Source organism: Sciurus vulgaris (genome assembly GCF_902686455.1).
Source record: "Sciurus vulgaris genome assembly, chromosome: 12".
Lineage (NCBI taxonomy): Eukaryota > Metazoa > Chordata > Mammalia > Rodentia > Sciuridae > Sciurus > Sciurus vulgaris.
Window position 1 is genome coordinate 72,098,258 of NC_136473.1, and position 23,053 is coordinate 72,121,310.

Here is a 23,053-nt window from a genome sequence, read left to right on the forward strand (position 1 = left end):
GTACCAAAAAAAAAAAAACAAAAAAAAAACCAAAAAACTAGTATTTTTCACATTGACTGACTGAGGATTATAAAAATTGTTTTCAGAGTTTCAAAGTATTTACATGCCATTGCATGCAAAGAAGATACGGTAGCATTTTCTGAATTCACAATCTGCCATTAGATAATCCAAAGAAAACAACTCGGATGTCTAAGTAGGACATTTTTATCTTGTGTCTAACTTAGCAGTAAGAAACGATTTTTTGGTTGAATAGTAAAAATGTACTTGTGTAAAGAAATAGTTCCTCCTGCTTTGCTGTTCCACAAAAGCATGAGAATTCAATTTTTAGCCTAGGTCTATTAATTTTTACTGTACGATAAATGCAAAGCCAAGCACAAAAGCTTATATTTACAGTATTGTAAACAGGTTTGTGTTGTTTTTTAAAGCTTTGCTAAGGATATAGTTCAGTGATACAGCATGTGCTTATTTGTCCCAGCACCCAATAAAAAATTTAAAAAAATAAGCCCCAACTAAAATCCTTGTAATATTACTGAAATATCTATAAAATTTGCTTCAGGGAACATGCTAAATCTATATCCTGGTATTGTGGAAAATGGAGAGGCCTATTAAATGTGCTTTAGAAAATAAGCATAAATATTTAATAACAGATATACAAGAAAATATTTAATAAGTAGGAAATAAGTGAGCACATTTACCTGTTCAAAGAAAAATAAAAACAAACCTTTAACAACTATTAGTTGTAGCCTGTCAAAATGAACTCTAGCTGGTCTTCAGTGAAAGAAATATCCCCCCGAAACCTACGAAATAGACATTTAGTTGTGTTCGATTCTTTGGTATTTGCACAATCCCAGAGGGCTGGGGACTCGAACCTGGGTCTCCAGCATGAGAGTCAGGCACTCTACGAAGCGGGCTATTTGGCCAGCCGAAATAGACATTTAGATGTGACTTTCCTGTTTTGGGAAGTCAAGAGCTTGCCTTCTTGTCAAGTGTTCTGTAGGATCATCCTTCAGCTGTGTGGTCTCGGGCCCTCGGCACTGCTGCTGGCTCGGGGCTAAGTGTGGCAAGCTTGAAAGGGCCCCCTTGCTGGCTCTGTCGTTTGAGAATGTAGTGTGACCTGTGCCACTGTGCAGGAAGTGGGAGTTTTTCCTAGGGCTACAGAGAACAGAGGATGACCTTCACAATGACCTGGGAGTATTGTGCAGCACCTGTGCTGGTTTTTGACTGAAGAAGTAGTGTGTGAACATCAGTAGTTGGAAACATGTTATAGTAATGTCTGGCTTGCAACTGCTATAGTCTCCTTGCCCTTCACATTCAAAATGTGCTGTTCTGTCTGTGGATTATGAGATTTAGCATCTTGGCTCAATTTTAATTAAAACTGATTTTAGAGGTAAACATGAAGGAAGATGGAAGGATATCTGAAACTTAGAATTTGATGAAAATACTTTGTAAAATAAAGTTGGAAAATGACTAGAACACTAACCTATGAACCACAATCTTCCTATTTTTAATTAGAATACATTTCACAATTAGTCTTAATTTTCTGTAAATATGTTTACATATGTTAAAGGGGAGCATGCTTCCTGGATGCTAAGCTTACAGCTGAAAAAAGCAAAGACCACATAAGGCAAAATACAAACATAGACTTTATTAAATGCTGCTCAATCCCCCAATGAAGATCTTCCATTACAAAACACTTTTCCACACAACTGCAAATTAAGAGATTGGAATGGTACTCTGATAACAAAAGATGTGAGAAATACTTGACCAGGTAAAAACATACAAGACCTCTATGTAGTCAACTTTTTCAGAACTCTACAGAGGAAGTCTACTGCATTTCCTTTAAATAAAGCCAGGCAGTGACAACTAGCAATCTGCACCACCACACTGTGGGACTTGTAGCCTCCATCCCTGGGTCAGGAGGGCCTGGGGGAAGGGCAGGTTCGGGGACTGGAAAGGCCCTGCCTCCAGCCTTGCAGAGGAAGAGGAGGAATGAATCCAGAGGCAGCGAGTGTTCACCCTGGGGCGCTGCAGATGAAGGGGGACATTCATGAGGAACAATCTGAAGAATTTTGGTTTACTTTCCCAGCTTTTATTTATATTTTGTGCTTTAAAAGCCTGGAGATTGAAGGTTTTACTCAATTCCTGAATATAGTAATATATTTAGTGAGGATGGCTGAGGGCAGGTAATCCCACCATCCTGGTTCTGGGAGAGACAAAGGGAAGGGTGAGGATGTTACCTTAGTTTTATTTCAGGACGTACTCTTTTTCCTAAGATGTAACTAAGGTCTGCAGCAATGTCAAAAGCACATTATAAAAGGGGAAAATATACAGAGCGGACTACTTGATCTATGTGCAACACAATCAAAAAAGAATTCAAGTCATAATTCTTACCACTCCCATAATTTTCTCACTCTTATCATAGATGATAAAATTCATTTCTGTGAAACTTCAGAAGTGACACAATAAATCAATGATTAGACAAAGGTTACAATATACTGTGGCCATACAGCACAGGGCTATGTTTAGTCCATATATTTTTTTCATTTACAGTTGCCAGAAAAAAAATTGGCCTTTTAATTATATTATACTGATGAGGTTTTGCTTTGCAATTTTTACATATTCCAAAAAAGTGTACAAAACTCTGCCTATCCAGCAGACGTGATAGGCTGTTTTTTATTCGGCACTTTTATTGCTGAGAATACTGTGCATGTTGTAAGCACTGTTCTGTTTTTCAAGAGCTTTCTTTAGCTTTAGCTCCTCTAATTTTTTCCATAATTCTTCACGTTCCAATTCCTTCTTTTTCTCTCTGTAGATAAACCAAAATTTTTGTAATCAGGAATTATTTCAGAAGATAAAGAAAGGTGCTGTTTGGGAGTTTATTGAGAACCCACCGTTGAACCACATGTCACTTATATCCCTCTGCGACAGCACCGGTGCTCAGCTACCAGGAGCATCTGAGTTCTTCCTGTCACTCACTGAGTGGGATTAGCCTGCTCATCGTGGCCCCTGGCCTTCCCTCCCCACACATCACCCCTACCACAAGCCTGCTTTACTGTAAACAAGGCACTTTAACATGAAGTTTCTAATGTTAACTTCTGCGGTTGGTGTAGCAGCTGGATCACTGTGACAGACCAATGGCAGTGGCCACAAGGGCATTCTGAAGCACCCTTCTGTTGCAACTCTAGTCACCACCAGCTGGTATCTTACTCTCCTCTGTCTCTTATGTATCAGATGAAAACCTTGAAGTCTGAACAGTCTCTCAAAGTCAAAATGTTTTATATGTTGTTTCAACAAAAATTGCAGTTCCAAAGTGAATTTGTTTTGTGGCATTGGTGACTGAACCCAGGGCACTCTACACTGCATTCACATTCTTTTTTATTTTTTGAGACAGGGTCTCACTTAGTTCCTGAGGCTGGCCTTTAACTTGTGAAGTCTCCTACCTCAGCCTCCCAAGTTACTAGAATTACCCCTGCACCCAGCTAAGGGAAACATTTCTAAATAACTTGGAGCAGACCATTCTGAATGTGTAAAACAGATGCTTGTATTTTTGTAGTTCTATGTAATTTAAAAGAACTTTAAAAGGATTTGCTGATTTATGCAGAGAGTAAGAAATGACTACTCTTAGTCATGTGAAATAATACATTTTTCATGGGGCTGGGGCTGCAGCTCAGTAGGAGAGCACTTGCCTGGCATGTATGCAGCACTGAGTTCAATCCTTAGTACCACATAAAAATTAATAAGGTATTGTGTCCATCTACAGCCTAGTCACTTTTCTTTCTTTCTATGGCTTCCTGGGACTCAAATCATGTGCCAATTTCTATTCCTGCCTAAAGGCTGCTACTTAAGAGAAATAATACGTTGGATTCTTGAGGAAGGGCTAGCTCCTTTCCGTATCTGGCAAAAGAAAACCATTACTAGGAACTTGTAGTAAAAAATAAATCAGCTTTTCTAAATGGAACAGATAATACACTTATTAGAAGTAAATGGTCACTATCCTTGAATGATGTGTGGACTCAGGTACAGTGATCACTTGCCTATCTTATGTTTTATTCATAAACATTTATTTCAAGATTATAATAATTTGTAAAATTCTCAAAAGGAGGTAACCACTAAGTCAAGGTCCCTAAAGGCTGATATGAACTCATCTCTCCTCTAAAATATATTTGACACAAGGAGCAGCACAGTGCTAGAACCCAAGCCAGAGGTGTATCATGTGAGTTCCCCCTTCCCAAAGGACAGCTGCATTGCCCTTATACCCCACTTTCTGATGATCCACAACATCAAAACTGTGAAAACTATGATGTAAGGGACAGTTGAAAAGTGATGCTCACTATGGAAGCCCATGTGCACAGAAGTTCCATAAATATCATAATCAAATTGTTTACATTGGTATTGAAAATTCAGCATAAACTGTATTTCGCAATGTAGATGCTAGCAGACTGTTGAAATCTAAGGCTCAGAATGAGATAAATAGGATTTATGATCCACAATGAAATCATAATCTAACCATTAGGGTAAGTAAATTATATGACAACCTTAAATAATAAATGTCACTGCTTTTTCTGCTTAGCGTATTTATAAAAGCACTGGGGCTAGTTTATCTGGAAATGACACATTTAGAGACTTTCAAATTATGTTTCATGTAAGTGACTTTGTAAACATAACTCAGAAGATACCTTGCTGAACTGCATCACATTCAGCTAAAATGTTAAGCTAATTTTAAAATTTCAAAATATCAAAATACCTCTGTCTTTCAGCTTTGTATGAGCTGGTAAGGTCGTCAAAGAGCTTGCCGTTCATTTCCATTAAGGTTTTCAGCACATTGTACACCAGTGCTACGATGGTCCTGAAACGAAGCAAGCCAGTCCTGTTACTGATGCTAGCAGACAGAGTACCGAGGGTTAAATGTTGGCTGATTCATTTAATTTGGGGTGTTTTAGAGATGACAAAACTGAGTTTCAGAGACTTATAATGTGATCAAAGTCCCACGGCCAGTGGTGGTCAAGCTGGTCTACTTCCAAAACTTACATCCTTCCCATGCTATGCTTAAACTCACTAAAAATGTTCTGGTTATCGTCATCTCTGCTTTAGTCTCATTATTTGACACCCCGAGCAACAACATTAAAATAAGATAAAAAAGATCTAATTACCATAAATCAAAAGTGGAAAGCAGCAATAAGAACATTACAGGAAGGAGAAATACACATGCTTTCCGCATATCACTGTGGCTTAAACGGGTCAGCTTCTCCCCAGGATCTTGCAACCCCAGAGGTGACCGAGCAGCGCAGCCCTCCCCAGCACAGCAGTGTGCACATCCTCCACGGACGTCTGGCTTCTTCCATGGGGTTTGACCACGCACTGGTACAGAACCTTACACCAAATACTAAAGTACATTTACAACTTTATAAAACTCTAGTATATAAAATACGGAACAGAATAAAACCATGATGTTAACCGCTGGCATAAGTTCCCTCTCTACAGGTTTTCATGTATGAGTTAGGAAATCAAATGATAAAAGGGTTTGAAAGACAACACAAGACCAACATAAAAACACTTACGGATTCCAGTGTTCTTTGGAAATTTTGTACAAACTGGCAAACATAATTGGCAGAATCTTATCAATATTCTCCTCAATCAAACTGAGAATGTATTCATTATTCCAGAAATACAGGGCTCTTTCTGCAACCTAAAAAACATTCAGAATGTCAGAACTCGAAGAGAAAAGCATAGTAAAAAAATAAGAATGGTGTCACTGGAAATAGCGTACCTGAAAATGGGAACTGGAGACACACTTGGATATCTGCTTAAAAAGTGGCTCTTCAATTTTTTTGAACTGTGTTGGTTCAATGACATCTAAGATTTCTTCAATTTCTCCTAAAAACATCACCTAGGTTAAAAAAATTTTCTTTTAAAAAAAATGACAAATTATATGATGTTTACATAGATACCATGTTGATGAGGTTAATCTACAAATTATAAAGTGAGCAAAAAAGGTCTGGTTGGTGTACAGTTTACTGACACAGCTGTCCCACCAGGTCCCCCACATCTGCATCAGCAGCACTGCAGCCCAGCCCGAGAGGCAGTCCACAGCCTGGGGTGCAGCGGTTTTGCCAAAGTGCACCGTTCAGTGAACAGAACCCACCTCTTTCTGACTGCATGTTTTGGGCCAGAATTTCAGCAGTCCTCTGATAACCTGCAGAAAAAGAAAACTTTAGAGTGAATTGAACAATGAAGCTAGTTAATCCCAGGACATTTTTAATGGCGATGATTATTGACATTTATTCTGAAGTAAAATACTTAATATCTAAGTTTATACCCCGGTTTTCTGCTCAGCTTTAAACCGTCAATGTTTACTGAGTGCCTGTTATATACCAGGTAGTGTTCTTAATGCTAGAAATAGAGGTTTCTGATTTTCATGAAGCTTCTGTTCTAATGGAGGGAGACTGACATAAGTGATCAACTAAATATACAAATAAAACAATTTCAATAGCAGTATATGCTAATAAATAAAAAGACATGATAAACTGGTGGGGTAAAGGAGGAAAGTTATTTTAGGGAGAAACCGTAAAGAACAGATAATTTGTTAACTATTATGAAGCACACACACACACAAAGCCAGTGTTTCCCTGTGTGTTTCATGGCTAGCATAATCTACATAACCAAAATGCAAGAAAGGATCTTGTATGTAAACAAACACAGTTGCCAAGAATTTGTGTTAAACTAAATCTAACAGTATATTAACAGAACAACATTTCATGGCTAATTATAACTTGTTGTAGAAATGCCAGGATGGTTCAACTCTATAGGTTAAAAGGAAAAAAATTGTAGAATCTTAAATAATTTTGAACAGTTATTTGATTTTTTTGATGGACACTATATATATATATATATATATAAAATATATATATATTTTATATATATATATATATATTTTTTTTTTTGTATCTGGGAGTGATCTAAGGTATACTCAACCACTGAGCCACAGCCACATCCCCAACCCTATTTTGTATTTTAGAGACAGGGTCTCACTGAGCTGGTTAGTGCCTTGTCCTTGCTGAGGCTGGCTTTGAACTCGAGATCCTCCTGCCTCAGCCTCCCAGGCCGCTGGGATTACAGGCATGCACCACCATGCCTGGCTGACTATATATTCTGATTAAAAAAAAAAAAGAAAAAGACAAAACCAAGAGAATTTATCAGAGACCATCAGCACTCATTTTACATAATGGTTTTTTAGATACAGGCTACAAAACCATCTAAGCCTGAAGGAATTGTGGAAATACGTTTTGTTTTGTTTTTTTAGCCTTATAGGTCACTTAATAGTTTGCTGATCTGATCCAGTAATGAAGAACTCCCATTCAAGTTAAATTTGGGAGGAACACAGTTTGGAAGCCATGATTCAGTAAGATAAAAGGAATTAGATGAATAATGATGGCAAGGAATAATAGAATCATATTTAAGTATATAGTAGTATATGCTTCCTTAAAATTACTAGAATGAGTAGAAAAATTCAGTATGTGACTAGATAAAAAGTAATATATAAAAATCTTTAATAGATTAAAAATGGCTTTCATAAACAACTACTACAGTTATTCTTTCTCCTGTCCTTTAAAAAAATCTATTGGCCACCTAATAGGACTATTAACTATTTTTTTCTCTTGTACTTAATCTATAAATTCCAAACACCAATTGAGTTATCTTTGGAACTATGTAAATATTTATTTTAAAATTGGTTAAATGTAATCAATAGCCAAGATTTATTTATTTTTTGGTGAGGGAAGATTAATGGAACAGAACCTATACTACCCATATCAGCATAGAAACTGACAGAAAAGATAAATAAAATAGAAGAGTATCTAGACAGACTCAGGCATATATGGTTTTAATACATGACAAAGGTGGCATGGAATAGAATGTCTGTCTCCCTTAGGGCCTCTGGTGACATCTTGACTTCTGACCTCCAGAAGTGCGAGAGTAAGTTTCTGTTGTTTGAAGCCACCAAGTTTGTGCTGACTCATTATGGAGCCTAGGAAACTATAGCTAGAATAAAGATGTAAAAGTAAAAGGTAACTCTAAAATAACTGGAATATATAACTAGAAAACTACAAAAATTAGTGAGACTATTTTTATAATTTCAGGGGGGGTAGAAACAGTTTTCTTTTTCCCTTTTTTTTTTTTTTTTTTTGTGGCACTGGGAACCAGGGCCACTCTACTACTGAGCTACAGCCTCTTTATTTTGAGATGGGGTCTTGCTAAGGCTGGCCTCAAGCTTGCGACCCTCCTGCCTCCTGAAAAGCTTGGATTTACAGGTGTCTGCCACTGCAACTGGCAAGGGGATAAGATTTAAAAAAAAAAAAAAAAAAGTATTTTTTAGTTTTAGATGGACACAATATCTTTATTTAATTTGCTTATCTTTATGTGGTACTGAGGAGCAAACCCAGTGCCTCCCACATGCTAGGCAAGCAGTCCACCACTGAGCTACAACTCCAGCCCATAGAAAGATTTTTCTAAGTATGACAAAGAAATAGATATGACATAAAAATATTTTCTTTAAAGATTATAAACAGTATATTCAAAAATAAACTCCAAGTGGACAAAAAGTCTTTGCAAAATACAATAGGGAAAGGGATAAAAGAAGGACAGAAATATAAATAACCAGCCTGGGGATGTAACTCAGTTGATAAGAGTGTTTTCCTCGAATCACATCCACAAGGCCCTGGGTTCAATCCCCAGCAACACACACACACACACACACACACAATATATATATATATATATATATATATATATGTATGTGTATATATATGTATATATATGAAAATGACCAGTAAACACACAAAAAGGATGGCTCGATCCTGGTATAACAAAATAGCAAATTAAAATATTTCACACCTTTTAGGATAAACAAAGATCATTAAACTTAGGATTTAGCATTGATCAGCTAACCGTAAAGGAAAATAAGTATTGTCACATTCTGGAATAGAGTATTGTGAATACGGTCTAAACTTTTTGGAATGCAACATCTAATATGTTAAAATTTGCACATAGTCTGACTCAGCAGCACAAATTTTACTTTTCAAATGTTTTTATTTCTCAAATTTTCAGATAGTAAAATCCCTCTTTTGCTTTTGACAGATTGTTCTGAGGATTTACAAAGACTTGTTTGTAACCAACACCACAGAGAGGATACAGAACACAATTCTAACACCCCAAAACACGCTCTCCCCAGCAACATGTTTATGGCAGTAGAAATCTCAAAAAACTCAAGTGTCCACTAAGAGAGGATTAATTAATAGTTACCCATTAATGAGATTTTATGCCAAAGTGGAAAAAATGAAGTGGATTAACATGGAGAGATAACCATGTTATCTCTATAACTATATTCAGGACTATATTCACCAACTTATTATAGCTAAAGGACAAAATTTCAGGGAACTTTCACATTGTGCTTTAATTTTGTATTGTGTGAAACTAATTTAATATACATTATCTTTACAAATAGAAGTAACTGTGATTTCCATTTCAGAAAGTAACAATAATTTCAAGATTTAGATACTTTTAGATATAATAAGATAGCAAAAGCCCTAGCCTGTTTATAATTTGTAGGTGGCTTTGATATGAGTGCAGGTTTCCAGATAACTAGTACAGATGATGATGGTGTTGCCTCCCAGTAAACCCATCATTAAGTTGGAAATAGCCTGTCAAAAACGCCTGTGAAACATCTGACCTATGAAATATCATGGTTTGGTAACATGGTGCCCCATGGAGTACTGGCTGTTGACTTGTGATGGTAGCTGACTGGGAGCTGTGGCTCACTACCACTGCCCAGCATTATGAGAGTGTATTATACCATGTATGGCTGGCTTGGGGAAGGGTCAAAATCTGAAGTATGGTTTCTTCTGAATGAAGATTGTTTTCAAACCACCATAAAGATGAAAAATCATCAACTTGAACCATCATTATGTTGGGTACTGTTTGAAGGCTGAAACCCAAGTAATGTCATAATTTGGGCATTGGAATGGCCTATGGTAGAAATTGCAAAATCTGTGTATGTAGAAATCTTTATGAATTGAAAAATATTTTCCTTTGTTTACCTGGACATGAACCTTCCTCTTGCCTGTTTCCATTAACCCAACTCACCCAGGCCAAATATCTGGGTATCATTTTTCTCTCTAATCTTCTCTTTAAAAAGAAATCACCTATCCTCCTTATCTACCCCAATCAACAAGTAAAATTATACTGTTTACTATTTACCAGGCATGAACCATGACTTATATGTATTTTCTTTTTCTCAGTTCTAAGAGGAGTTAATATGGATTTATATTAAGTGTTGATCTCCTTTAGAGGTTATATATTTTCATGTGAAAATACTGAGCGCCTATTTCTCCTGATTTATCTTTCAAAACTTTTCAGCAACAACTGTGAATCTAAAACTCAAAAAAAAAAAAAAAAAAAAAAGTTAAAAGAAAAAAAAAAGGAAGTAGAAAAATTCTTGTTCCTTTATAAAAGGTTCAAGTGAAAGAAGACATCATCAGTACATATTTTTTTCAAGCATCCCTAGGGGGCGCCTAAAAAGGTTTTTAAAAATCTTTAAAAAATAATCCTTCAAACCTTTTGCTCTTCTTCACAACTATCTTAGTTTAAATATTAATTTAAAATGTCTAGAAGGCATTCTCTGAAAATACTTATTTCACCAAGGTTAAAATAGTTTCTATTCATTTGTATTTCACCCTACCTCAGCTCTTTTTGCATAATAAGCTGTCTTTCTTTTCTCCTTAATTTTCATTTTATGGACAAATAAGCCACAGAGTTCAAGGACTAAATTGCTATGCAAATTCATAATGTAAACAACCTTTATTCTCGGATTACATCTTAAAGGCAAGGAAGTGTCCTATCTTGAGATTTATCTTTAATAATAGGCAACATCCTATTTCTAAAAGTAAAACAAAAACTCAAGGGATTAGTTTTGAAACTTCACCGTATATTTTAATTCTGAAAGGTAAATTAAAAGTAAATATTATCAATAAAGATAATATGCATATAAAATTTCACTGTGGTCGTTTGATCCTATCATCACACATCTCAGTTACTACCTATTAATATTCATCTTTATTTATATTATTCAAGACACATAACTCATGAGCAGTCTCCCCCGCCCCCAGCCCTGTTCTTTACAGATCAACATCACATTCCTCCTCCTAAGTGATTTTAGCTTAAGGTACATTATTACTACTGTTCAATAACTGTGAGACTACACAGAAAGTTAAAATGAAATGCTATTAATGCAGACCAAAAACATGAACAAGAATAGAATACTTACTGGTTCTGTCAGAGTTGTATCTTTCTCCAGGAACTGTACAACACAGTATGCTAGCTAGACGGTAAAGAAAAGTTTATAAATGTTATTGAGTGAAATAACATGTAGGGATGGAAGTTTTTTGTATTTAGCCAAAAAAAAAAAAAAAAAAAAATACTTTGACAAATTTTACTCTAGTTTATTTCAATATATAAAAATGAATATACTCAAAATGTATAATTTTTTAATCTTGAAAGTAATTTCTAGTTCAAAATTTCTTTTTTAAAAATAGTGATTTCTGACTATGATGTTCACTGAAATAAGTCTAGAGCTAACGATTTAGTTTTTTAGCATGTATTACATATGTGCCTATACTGACATAGTATTATTCTCTAAATATTAATAGAGGAGACCAAAATCTTTCTAGTTTTCATGATTACAAGTACAGTCTGAAGAAATGTGGGATTTATTCAAAGTCACAAAGTTAATGAGGTCAGGACCTGGATCAGAACATAAGTAAACTTGACATTAATTTAATTTTTCCGTATCTGCACTTAAGAGTCCAGTGGTTTTGTTTAATAACTAAATATAATATTTTAAACCTATAATGCAAATTTGCTGTAGGCAACTTACAAAGCAAACTATGTAAACTTAAAATTGTCATCTCAATATTTCTCTGCCTTTATATTTGTCTTTTAAACAAAATTCATTTCATTTGAAACTTACCTGAGCATGAAACAAAGATAATCCTTTTGCAGTATGCATAGGAATAAGAACCTTCATTAGAAATTGTTTATGTTCTGCTTTCAGTGGCAATGCAAAGCCATTGATAATACTGGAGGGAGAAAAAGGCAGGGAGGAGGATTCAGTAGTTACTATTTTGTTCCTAATAGTGATACTATCCACGAATACATAAGGAACAGTGCTCTGCTTCAATCCTGGTGTTGTGCATTCATTCATCTTTGAACTACTTTAGAAAGACTAGTACTATGAATTCTGTTCTTCTGTCATTCTAAGTAATCCCAAAAGAAAATTATGTCTGCCAACTAATGCCATAGTGTGTAATTTGTTTCATTTTCTATAAAGACTTTCACTTTATTTATGCATTTTGCCTTTATTTTTCTCCCTAAAGCCATAGGAGTCAATGTCACAATAGTTAGAATTTTCAGAATTTTCTGAAGTAAATGGGTAGTTTCTTTTACTTTGTTGGATAATCTGCAATTAAGTCGTAGTTCTCTCCATGCTTATTTTCTAAATATTAATTCTCTGAACAGTAATAGAGGGTTCTAAATTCTCAGGTTAATACTGTTTTGTAGTGAATAAGGCAGTTTTTTGCAAAATGTTTATGCAAACTAAAACTGAGAGACTGAAGATTATGATAAAAAGAAGAGATGAATAAGGAATGATCTATCAATACTGAACAAGAATTCCTTTAACTTCATCAAATATTCACCGTATCCTGAGAAACAACTACTTTTCCCTGTAGTACAGGGGACTGAACCCCAACTTCTTGCATTCTGCTCTATATTTAAACACTAAAATAGGAAATAAATGCTTCAATTCTAGCTAAGATTTAGTATACAGAATATTCAAAGTTACTTAATGAATAAAAAGAACAAGAAAACCTGACCTACCTTCCTAATATCTCAAGGAGTTCAGCGACACCATTGAAATGTTCTGTTTCATATATAAACCTGAATTTAAAATAAAGTAGATATAATAAACTTCAGAAAACCAGAAGAAACAGGAAGGTGAAGAAATCATGCTACAGGCAACAGTGTGAAATACAGGCATGCTTGGGGTTTTCTTCGTAAGCTCATTTGCTCCAAATCAGTTAATTCATAGCAATCTTAGCAAAAGATCTATTTCCTACTAAATCATATACTTTTGTGAAACTTGACATGTGGAAAGAACAAATATCATTTCACGTGGAATATTCCATCTTATTTAATATATAAGATGGGGGGCTGAGGATATAGCTCGGTAGAGTGCTTGCCTCGCATGCATAAGGCCCTGGGTTCAATCCCCAGCACCACAAAAAAAAAAAAAAAAAAAAAAAAGAAAGATGGGTTTCGAAATACTTTTCAAAATAGAAAACCGCTTCTCACAGGAAAATCCAAGAAAAAAAGACTGGTATATAGTAATGCGACTTTTGTTCAAATAACATAGGCTGCCTAGCCCTAAAATACTAGGATCTCCTTTGAAGCTGGGGATCATAAACTCAAATACAGTAGGCCAGCACACGACTGAAGTGGACTTAGATGACGAGAGAAACGTGGAAGATGCTCTCCCTGGAGGAGGGAGTTGTCACTCATCCACAACTACTGAACATGGGAATGCTGGCCTACTTTGGCCAGGTCTTCAACTAATTTTAAAAAAACCTGAAATGTTGGGTGTTAAATGTGAAGTATCCTGATTTGAAGCAAAATATTTAACAGATTAACAGTAGTCAAATGAGAGTCCCCATAAATAGTTAAGTAGATTGTCAGAAAAGTCAATAGAAAGTAATTTCAAGAGCCACTGGTTTAAATAGTACTTATACAAAAAAATTAAATAAGCTCAAAAGGAACAGATAAATTCTCCTCTCAATAAACCATAAATATGAATAAGATTGGTACTGTCTATCAAAAAATTAACCTCATTTACTACTCTCCACTGTGGTTTCTAAAAAGATGCAATCAAACGATATCCACGAAACAAACTAAAAATGACCCTAGTACTATCAGTTATATTTGCAGATTTCAGATGTCAAAAATTAATGTAAAATGATTTGAATGAAGACAAGATGGGGGGGGGTGTCTATTTAGGAATATATGAATAATTTACCTGAGGAAAATATTGTTAATTTGTTTTCTGATGAAAGCTCTTAGTCCAAGAAATTTCCCATAAATTCGATGCAGAACAGTCTTCAGGAAGTCACGTTCTCTGGGATCTTCACTATCAAAAAGCTCCAGGAGCTTTAAAAAAAATCTGAGAAATTACTTTTAAAAAATAATCGAGCTAAAACTTCACTTTATTTTGACTTTAAGAGTATCCATGAAATCTTTAAATTTTTTCTTAAAAGATTCTGCCTTATCAGATTGATTTTATCCTTGTAAATAAATAGAGCAAAAGAAAAGCTTAGGGAGTATTTCTTTTCATTAATTTCATTTTTAAAATGACACAACAAATAATATAAACAATGTAATGCTTTTGGGGGGCTATGGATATAGCTCAGTGGTAGTGTGCTCTGGGTCCTTTTTTTTTTTTTTTTAAATTTTTTTTTACTTGTAGATGGATACAATACAGGAGCCCCACATGCACCAGACAAGCACTCCACATTGAGCCACAACTCCAGTCCAGTGCCCTGGGTTTGATCCCCAGCACTGGGAAAAAAAAAAAAAAAAAAAAAAAAAATCCCTTTACCTTACCATTGATTTTTAACATTCTATCCTTCTCTTGATTATTAAACATAGCTTATAATTTTTAGAGTGTAAAAATTTGAGAGGTGTTTAATGCTTCTTGATAGTAAGTTAACACCTTAAGCTTTTAGATTGCACATCATCAAATAAATGAAGTTTTAAAAACTTAATTTAAAAACTTCAAAACGTCATTACCATATGTGTGTCATGTGGATTTTTATGTTCTGAACTTTGGTACTGATAATTATACTAAGTTTAGACCCAAAGCTTGCAACCTCATCAGAAGTTTTTATTCCATTGTGCCTTTAATTATAATTGTATATAATTGCATATATATACAACTCCAACACAAGTGGGTATTTTGAGGCTTAGTGATGGCTTAAGTTTTTTTTTTTCTTCTTCTTCTTATGGATACCAGGAATTGAACCCATGGGCACTCAACCACTGAGCCACATCCCCAACCCCATTTTATATTTTATTTAGAGATAGTGTCTCACTGAGTTGCTGCTCAGTGTCTCACTTTTGTTTAGGCTGGCTTTGAACTTGCAATCCTCCTGCCTCAGCCTCCCAAGCCACTGGGATTACAGGCGTGCACCATGGCACCCAGCAAGCCATTTTTATATATACCTGACAAGTTAATTGCTCATAGTTTGCACTCTTTGTTGGCTAGGTTAAGTAAGGCAATGCATGAGTCTCCAGTAAGAAACAAAACAAAACAAAACAAAACAAAAACCATGGTATGTGAAAATTATGTTAATATGCTTAATTCAGTTTAAATGATTTTAATTAAAAATAGTTAAACTGCTCATCTTACACTCAAATTCAAGTTTCTGATGTTGGGTTTACTTGAAAGACATGCTTCCAAATTAATGAAAGGGGCCTTTAATTGTTAAGGTCATTGTGTCTAAGTCAAGAACAAATATTTCAATACAGTTGATTTTTAAGAGGAAAACATAAGAGAACAGTTGTTAGCTAAGTTTCAAACCTATTTAAATAAATCTATTTTCAAATATTATAATCTAAACAAATAATTTAGAAATATAATAGTCACATGATGAAACATACACAAAACTAATAATCAGGAAACCCATTATCCTGGTTCTGCTACTAATATCAAGGTGCTTATAAGGGTCATTCATAACCTCTGAGCCTGTATCTTTATTGATAAAATAAGACCAAATTTTCCTTAGGAGAAGGTGCTAACATAGAGACTTTAGCTCAAATCCTGATTGGGCCTCCAACTAGCTATGTGAAATTGGATGTGGTCTGGCTTGTAATATAAAAGCAAATAAGGACAGTGCTCAGCACAATCTTAGCTTCCTCCTTTCTTCTGAAATTCTAACTTGAACATAAATTATAATTATGCAGCTGTTTTCCAAGTTTAATAATTTTTCTCCTGCCTTTTTAAGTCTTAAATCATTTTAAAATACAAAAGCTAAGAGTTCTCATACATACATTTTTAAAGTAGCACCCCAAGAATACCTCAGGAAGTGATCTGTGAAAGCAGATCATTGCCGGGTGCGGTGGTGCATGCCTGTAATCCCAGTGGCTTGGGAGGCTGAGGCAGGAGGATCGCAAGTTCAAAGCCAGCCTCAGCAGAAGTGAGGCACTGAGCAACTCAGTGAGACGCTGTCTCTAAATAAAATACAAAGTAGGGCTGCGGATGTGCCTTAGTGGTCGAGTGCTCCTGAGTTCAATCCCAGGTACCAAAAAACAAACAAACAAAAAAACTCAAAAAAACAAAAAACAGATCATATAAACTGCTAAAATCAAATTCTGGGCCTTAGCTTCTCAGACAATTCAGGCATTTGAAGTAGAAGGTAGAAAATGGGTTCTACCCTTCCAGTTTTTTTCTCTCAAACTCATAGAAAAATCCAGCATCCAGTCAAAGAAAGCACTAAATAAGGTTCCCCTTAACCTGCTGTTATCTGAGATGTGATTTAATATGGCATTACTAGAGTTCTTTAAATATATCTCACATGAAGCCAGGTGCAGTGGTACATGCCTGTAATTCCAGCAACTTGGGAGACTGAGGCAGGGAGATCACAAGTTTGAAGCTGGCCTCAGTAACTTAGTGAAACCCTGTCTTGAAAATAAGGGCTGGGGATGTAGCTCAGTGGTAGAGCACCCATGGGTTCAAACCCTAGTATCAAAATATATTCTGTGTGTGTTTGTCTGTGTGTATAACCCCCATGAGAAATACAGAATGAAATAAAATATGCTTTCATTTGCAATCACCCAAATAATACAGCTTGATTTAATCTGATTTTTACTCACGATTGGAATGTATATTTTACTGTTAACACACATTTAATATTTCTGTGCAATTTATGAAGAGGTACTTGAATAGTTAGGCAGACAAATGTTTTTCATTTATCCACAGCAACTGGTCAGAATACTTTTTTTTTTTTCAACAATTTCTAAAGTGTTGAAAAGAGTTTGAAAATAAAAAAAGTGAGCATACTCCTAGAAATTGTGAGTATGTAAGCTCCAAAAATGATCTAATAACCAATTTATAAAAAGACAGAAGATACTGCCTGTGTTTACCACTTCATGATCCCATTTTATCTGTGGTTTAGGAACTGGGTGGCTAGGATGCCTAAGGTGGTAAGGGGAAAGAGAACTGATGCTTGTTGATGGAAAGGAGCCTCAGTTCAAAGTCACAATGCCTAAAACATACACCAAGTTCAAGTACAAAGACTTAAAAATCTAAAACAAAAGTTGGACCCTTTGATTGAATGGTCATACCAAATTTTCTCAGTAGATACTGCAGAAAGGCTAGCATCTCTGGTCTTTATAAAATAACTGAGAATTCAGGACTGGATAGGATGATTTGATTGACTTCATTAGAAGCTCACCCTTGAAAAAAATACTTTTATATTCTTAACACTTCTTCATTTTTATCCTAATTGTCTGGCAAGAATATTAAATGATGTCAAATTAAAATAAACCATTTTAAGTTTTGGAAGACTACTTTAATTATAAATTAATCACTGCTGAGATGAATATAAAAAATTTAGGACATAAGAGTTCCTTACCTGTTGTACAAATTTCTGATCAATGTATCGTTTTGCAATGCTAGGCTGGAAATCAGGGCTCTCCAAAAATCTCAAGAAGAATTCATACACCAACTATGAGAGAAAGTCAAATAAAAGCTAAGATGATGCTAGAAAATTCTACACCAAGTTATCGTACCTTATACAAAAAACACACCTCCCTTACCAACTTAGTAGAGAGATTTCTGAAATTATAAAATTAGAAAATAAGAGTTTTTAGGGCTACATATGTAGCTCAGTGTAGAGCACTTGCCTAGAATGTGCAAGGCCCAAGGTTTAATCCCCGGCACCGGGAAAAAGGAAAAAAAAAAAGTACAGTTTTTAAAAAACATTTTGCTGTTTGATCTCCTAAGCCAATAAATTCTGTCTTGCTTCCCTGGTTAGTGAACACGCTCTCGGGAGCTGTGCAATGCCTCACATCTGTTCACATGGCCCATAGCATGGTTCCGGACATGAAAACAGGCACTGAGTGAGTGGTGTGGTCAACAAAACTGCACGGCAGCCCACGGGAGACCAACTCCATGTGTAGTTTTGAGCATTTTTTGGTATGTTTGTACCCAAAGCAAAATTAACTATATTGTTGTTTGAAAATTATCCATAAGTAAACATTGGCATCAACCTCTTTTTCTTGTTTTATCATTAATGCACAATAAATGAAAAAAATAGGTAATATTAGACCACATAAGCATTGCTTCCTTTGCATAGATGGGGAAAGAGGCATCAAACAAAATAATATATGCTTAGATCACAAGACTGTTGTTAGTCTTAGAGTATTATCGATCTTCATAGTAAAAATCTGCTCTATGGTGAATGCTGTAGGGTCTGTGGATTTAACATAGTCATCTTTTTTCCCCCTTTCTTCCCTTCTCTCACTAAATATTTAGTATTTAAATATTAAAAATATATAAAAGGTATACTAATCGTATTTATTAATTATGTGGCACAGACTATGAGTGCAGAAGACATTTAGCAAAGGGCTGTTACACTGTGGAATGAGGTCAGCAGGACAAGGTTTGAGGGAGATGTACAAACTGAGCCCTGCATTCAGCTGGATTCTGGACAAGCCAAGAAGAAAGTGGAGGTACATAATAGAAAGGCAGGTACATGTCTTGAAGATGTGCAGGGTGTAAGTTGGTGGTACAGAATCCCAGACTCAGTATCCTTATGCAGATCCCTAGTTCAGTGGAAGTTAAGAATCTGTGGAAAGGTGGTGACAGTTAGCCAAACGGGCACGTGCTAGCCTATCTACTCTTCAGATCTACATCAGAAATACAGGATGTTAAGATTTAACAGTTTTAAGAGTAACAGTGTGTCCTCTGGGAGACTTGCCTGACATCAAGCTCTAAATCAAACTAAATTCTCTAAAATATACATTGTTGTGTGTGTGTGTGTGTGTGTGTATTTATATATATAGTTGAAAGTTGTCATTCACAAATACCACATATAATTTTTAAAACAGTTTTCATCTACATCATTTACTTGACGCAGTGAACATCAAATGATCCATCAAGATTAGATAGAAAGTGCTGTTATACAACCAACTCAGCATCTCTAAAGAAATGAGCTGGGGAGATAGCTCAGTCGGTAGAATGCTTGCCTTACAAGCACAAGGCCTTGGGTTCCATCCCTAGCACCGCATTTAAAAAAAAAAAAAAAAAAAAAAAAAAAAAAAAAAAAAGGATGGCAATTTTATCTATTTACATGATGCATAATTATTCCAGATAGAAGCAGAAAAACACTAGTGATCTACAGAGATGAAAATCCTCAAAGTGGCACAAGATTTTTCTTCTGTAAAAATGAACCCTGCCCCCAGAAACACTATCTACATATCCCTTAATCCTGATTTTTTCTTGTACTTAATCATATCCTGACATAGGATGTATTTATTTGATTATTATTATTACAAAGGTCTACATTGTAAGATATGTAGTTCTTTTCCACTAGAATGTAAAGACCTTTGCTTAGTTCTGTACTTTACCCCAATGTTTAGAATGCCTGGCACAAAACAGATGATTAATAAATATTAATGGAAATCATAGTTGTTAAGAGATCGTGTTTCTGTGTTAGTTTCTCTATATTCTTCTACATGCTCAAAGAATCTAAGAAATGGGGTTGCGAAGAATAACAGACACTTCAGCAATGGCTTTAGTTCACTAATATTATATGTATATTATACACATGTATTATATGTATTATAGGTATGGCTGTTCCTACTTTTGCACACCAAAACATACCCTAAAGATGAAGAATAAAAAAGCATAGGGAATGGAGGATAATGTTCCTATGCTACGGAGTTCTGACCATGTCTTTTCTAAGGTAGTCAAAATAAAATATAAAATTCTGGTCTTCACCACTAAAAGATTTTATAGACAGTATAACAGAAAACAGTACAGATGATTTAGTATCTATAAAACTTATACAAAAAGTTAAGGAAACTGAAAATGTTTGGTCCTAAGAGGATAAGACTTCTTTTTAAGGGGTATAGTGACCACATGCTTTCCAACTTCTATTAAGAGGAAACTATTGTAAAGGGGTTTTGAAAATTGATTTAATATATGAGAGAATTCAGATAAGAATTAACATATGTAGATCTATATGAGACACATGAAATGCCTAGAGCGCTGCCTGGCACACAGTAAACACCAACAAAACCTTAGTTCTCTAAGGATCTATTTTTCTCCCTGTAATCCTGTGAAAACAGAACAGATACTGCATGAACATTGAACAGTTTAAGTCTGGTAAGGCTTGTTTTTTTTTCCCCTTTGTTTTTTTATCTGTAGGACTAAAAAGATGCCAGGTGTGGTTCCCACACCTACAGTCCCAGCTACTTGGAAGGCTGAGGTGTGGGAGGATCACTTGAGTCCATGAGTTCAAGATCAACCAGGGCAACACAGCAAGATGCTGTCTCAAACAACAAACAAACAAACAAAAGAACTATGAAGAGAGGGAGGGAGAATGGGAATGGAAAAGACAGTAGACTGTCTTGTGTTCATATGTGAATTCGTGACCAGTGTAACTTCACATCATGTACAACCACAAGAACGGGAAGTTATTGTATGTCAAAAATACAATCTACTGTCATGTATATCTAAAAAGAACAAAAACAAAAAAGAACTAAAAAGATAATAATAACTGTTCGTAATTTAAAATGTCAAAGTAATACAAAATTTTCTCAACCTTCCATAAGGAGAGAAGACACTTCTTTTTATTTCTGTGTCAATATTGTAGTGACAGAGGCTATGATCCCTATCATTTTACATTCTTAACACATGCGAATATTTAAAATATACTATCTGACCAACAAGAGTTATTTGAATGTAAAGGTGTACACTGTAAAATATGCATGTTACTAGTCTAAATTTCTAATTATAGAGGCCACAGAGAAGATCCTTATATTCTCTAAAATACAGGTTATTCCTAAAAAGGTATATGTTCTTTTGAGCAGCACATGCCACCATGCCTGGCTTTATTAATTAAATCTTAATTATCTGTGCCACTGAAGTAATTAATAAAAGAAAAAGAAAACATTATACAATATTGGTATGTGTATTCCAAGCTGGTAACCTCCTAATTACCTAAAAGGATATAAACAGAAATTTACTATATTATTCTTCATCAATAAACAGAAAACAGTAACAGGAAAGAAAAGAGAATATAACTTTGAACTGTTATACGTTAACCATTACCGTTAACAATTACCATGTAAAACTACACTTGGTAAGTTAAAATATATAACCCATTCCTGGTACTGAAAAGGTCTTTTGTCTCTTTTTTCTGTCTCCCTTTATTCAATTGCTCATTGATATTTCCATTACATGTGAAAGGAAGCAGGAAGAGAAAAACTTGTGAATTAGCATTTTTAGAAAATTCACAAAAAGGGTTAAGGAACCAAAAGTCTGGAAGGTTTTGGGATTACTTGTGATTACTCTTCTTCATTAACAACTCAGTGTTTATTTTCTACCATATCAAAATAATTTCTCATGTTAAGGATCTGATAAGCAAAACATAAAAATACAAGCCATTTGATTCAAAGCACATTTATAACAGGGGAGGAAACATTCATTGAACGAATTTCTTCTGTGTGATAACTCTCTATAATCTCATTACCAGAGCAGCTTTTCAAATATTCTGTAAGAAACCTTAAGATGATTAAATATGTATGTAGCCACAGTATGACAAATCCTATAAATCAAGTGACAGTGTTTAGTAGTTTCTGATGTCCTTAATAGCCAAATTTAAAAATTATATGCCAAATATTAATAATTAGGAATATTTTTAAACTATAAACATATGTATCTAGAGCAATCTTTTATTCAAGGAACCATGGATGAATGAAAATGTCTTGTGGGTCCCTGTGGGACGTGTCCTGGGTGAGAACCCATTTTTTAGAAATCCTATTTTGAAAGTAATTTACCACCTCCTAAAATGTTAAGAAATACTCATTTCAGGGAATTTAAATAAAAGTTCAGATTATACCAGTGAAAAGTGGAAAGCATACTGTTTATTTGGCTGAATTTCTACTGTTAATTTCCTTGAGTATATAAAAATATTCTAATGGAAAAACTGCCTTTATTTTTAAAAATTCAGACTAATTAAGGAATCTTTTTCAGACCATCCTGCTCCACGTTATTAAAAAAAAAGTAATGTCAGCTAACGAGAATGTCATGTTTTTAAAATCTTTGTGATATGAAATACAGTATCACTAATTTTATACCAATTATGGCACAAAATTTCGGATGTTTCAGATGATCTGGCATACAGTTCTATTAAAAATAATTTACCACTTCACATTTTCTAATTATATAAGCTTTAATGTGCTGATAAATATTAAAATTATCAGCTTTCACTAATTCTAGAGTCTACTTCCATTGTATGTGGAAGAATAATTAAATAAACAGAATAAGTAAATAAGTAATGAAGCAAACTACTGCCTGAAGTGTCCTGAATAGAATGTAATTTTATTTCTCTTGTCTTTAATAATAAAAGAAAATATAATGGCCATTAAAAATATAAGTCCTTGCAAAATAAAAAAAAACAATTTAATCTGACGTAATGCCTTGCACCCACATATTAAGCAAAGATCCTCTATATCTCCCAGGGACTATGTTGAAAGTAGCTGATGTTACTGATGATCTATCCTATTGTTTGTTATTTAAAAATGCACCATATTTATTTTCTTTAAGAGAGACGCTTCCCTCTTATAGTTCTTGTCTGTGGTAAAGCACTGCTGGTTAACTAACCTAACACCCATTCTATTCCCTTTACCTAACTCTGCAGAAACTAAATATTCACTCTCTCAGACT

At 34.8% G+C, this 23,053-nt stretch overlaps 1 protein-coding gene across 1 annotated transcript in view; it reads right to left on the reverse strand.

Annotated features, from left to right (window-relative positions):
- Positions 1-1,620: 1,620 nt before the first annotated feature.
- Positions 1,621-23,053, reverse strand: part of PPP2R5A (protein phosphatase 2 regulatory subunit B'alpha) — a 61,769-nt gene continuing 40,336 nt past the window's right edge. The window contains exons 4-13 of the mRNA XM_079107601.1: positions 17,733-17,825; positions 14,120-14,250; positions 12,928-12,987; positions 12,020-12,128; positions 11,318-11,371; positions 6,143-6,193; positions 5,768-5,887; positions 5,559-5,686; positions 4,745-4,846; positions 1,621-2,806 (exon numbers count right to left, since the gene is read on the reverse strand). Coding sequence (XP_078963727.1) covers positions 2,674-2,806; positions 4,745-4,846; positions 5,559-5,686; positions 5,768-5,887; positions 6,143-6,193; positions 11,318-11,371; positions 12,020-12,128; positions 12,928-12,987; positions 14,120-14,250; positions 17,733-17,825 — 981 coding nt within the window. The 3' untranslated portion in view covers positions 1,621-2,673. The remainder of the gene's footprint in view (positions 2,807-4,744; positions 4,847-5,558; positions 5,687-5,767; positions 5,888-6,142; positions 6,194-11,317; positions 11,372-12,019; positions 12,129-12,927; positions 12,988-14,119; positions 14,251-17,732; positions 17,826-23,053) is intronic.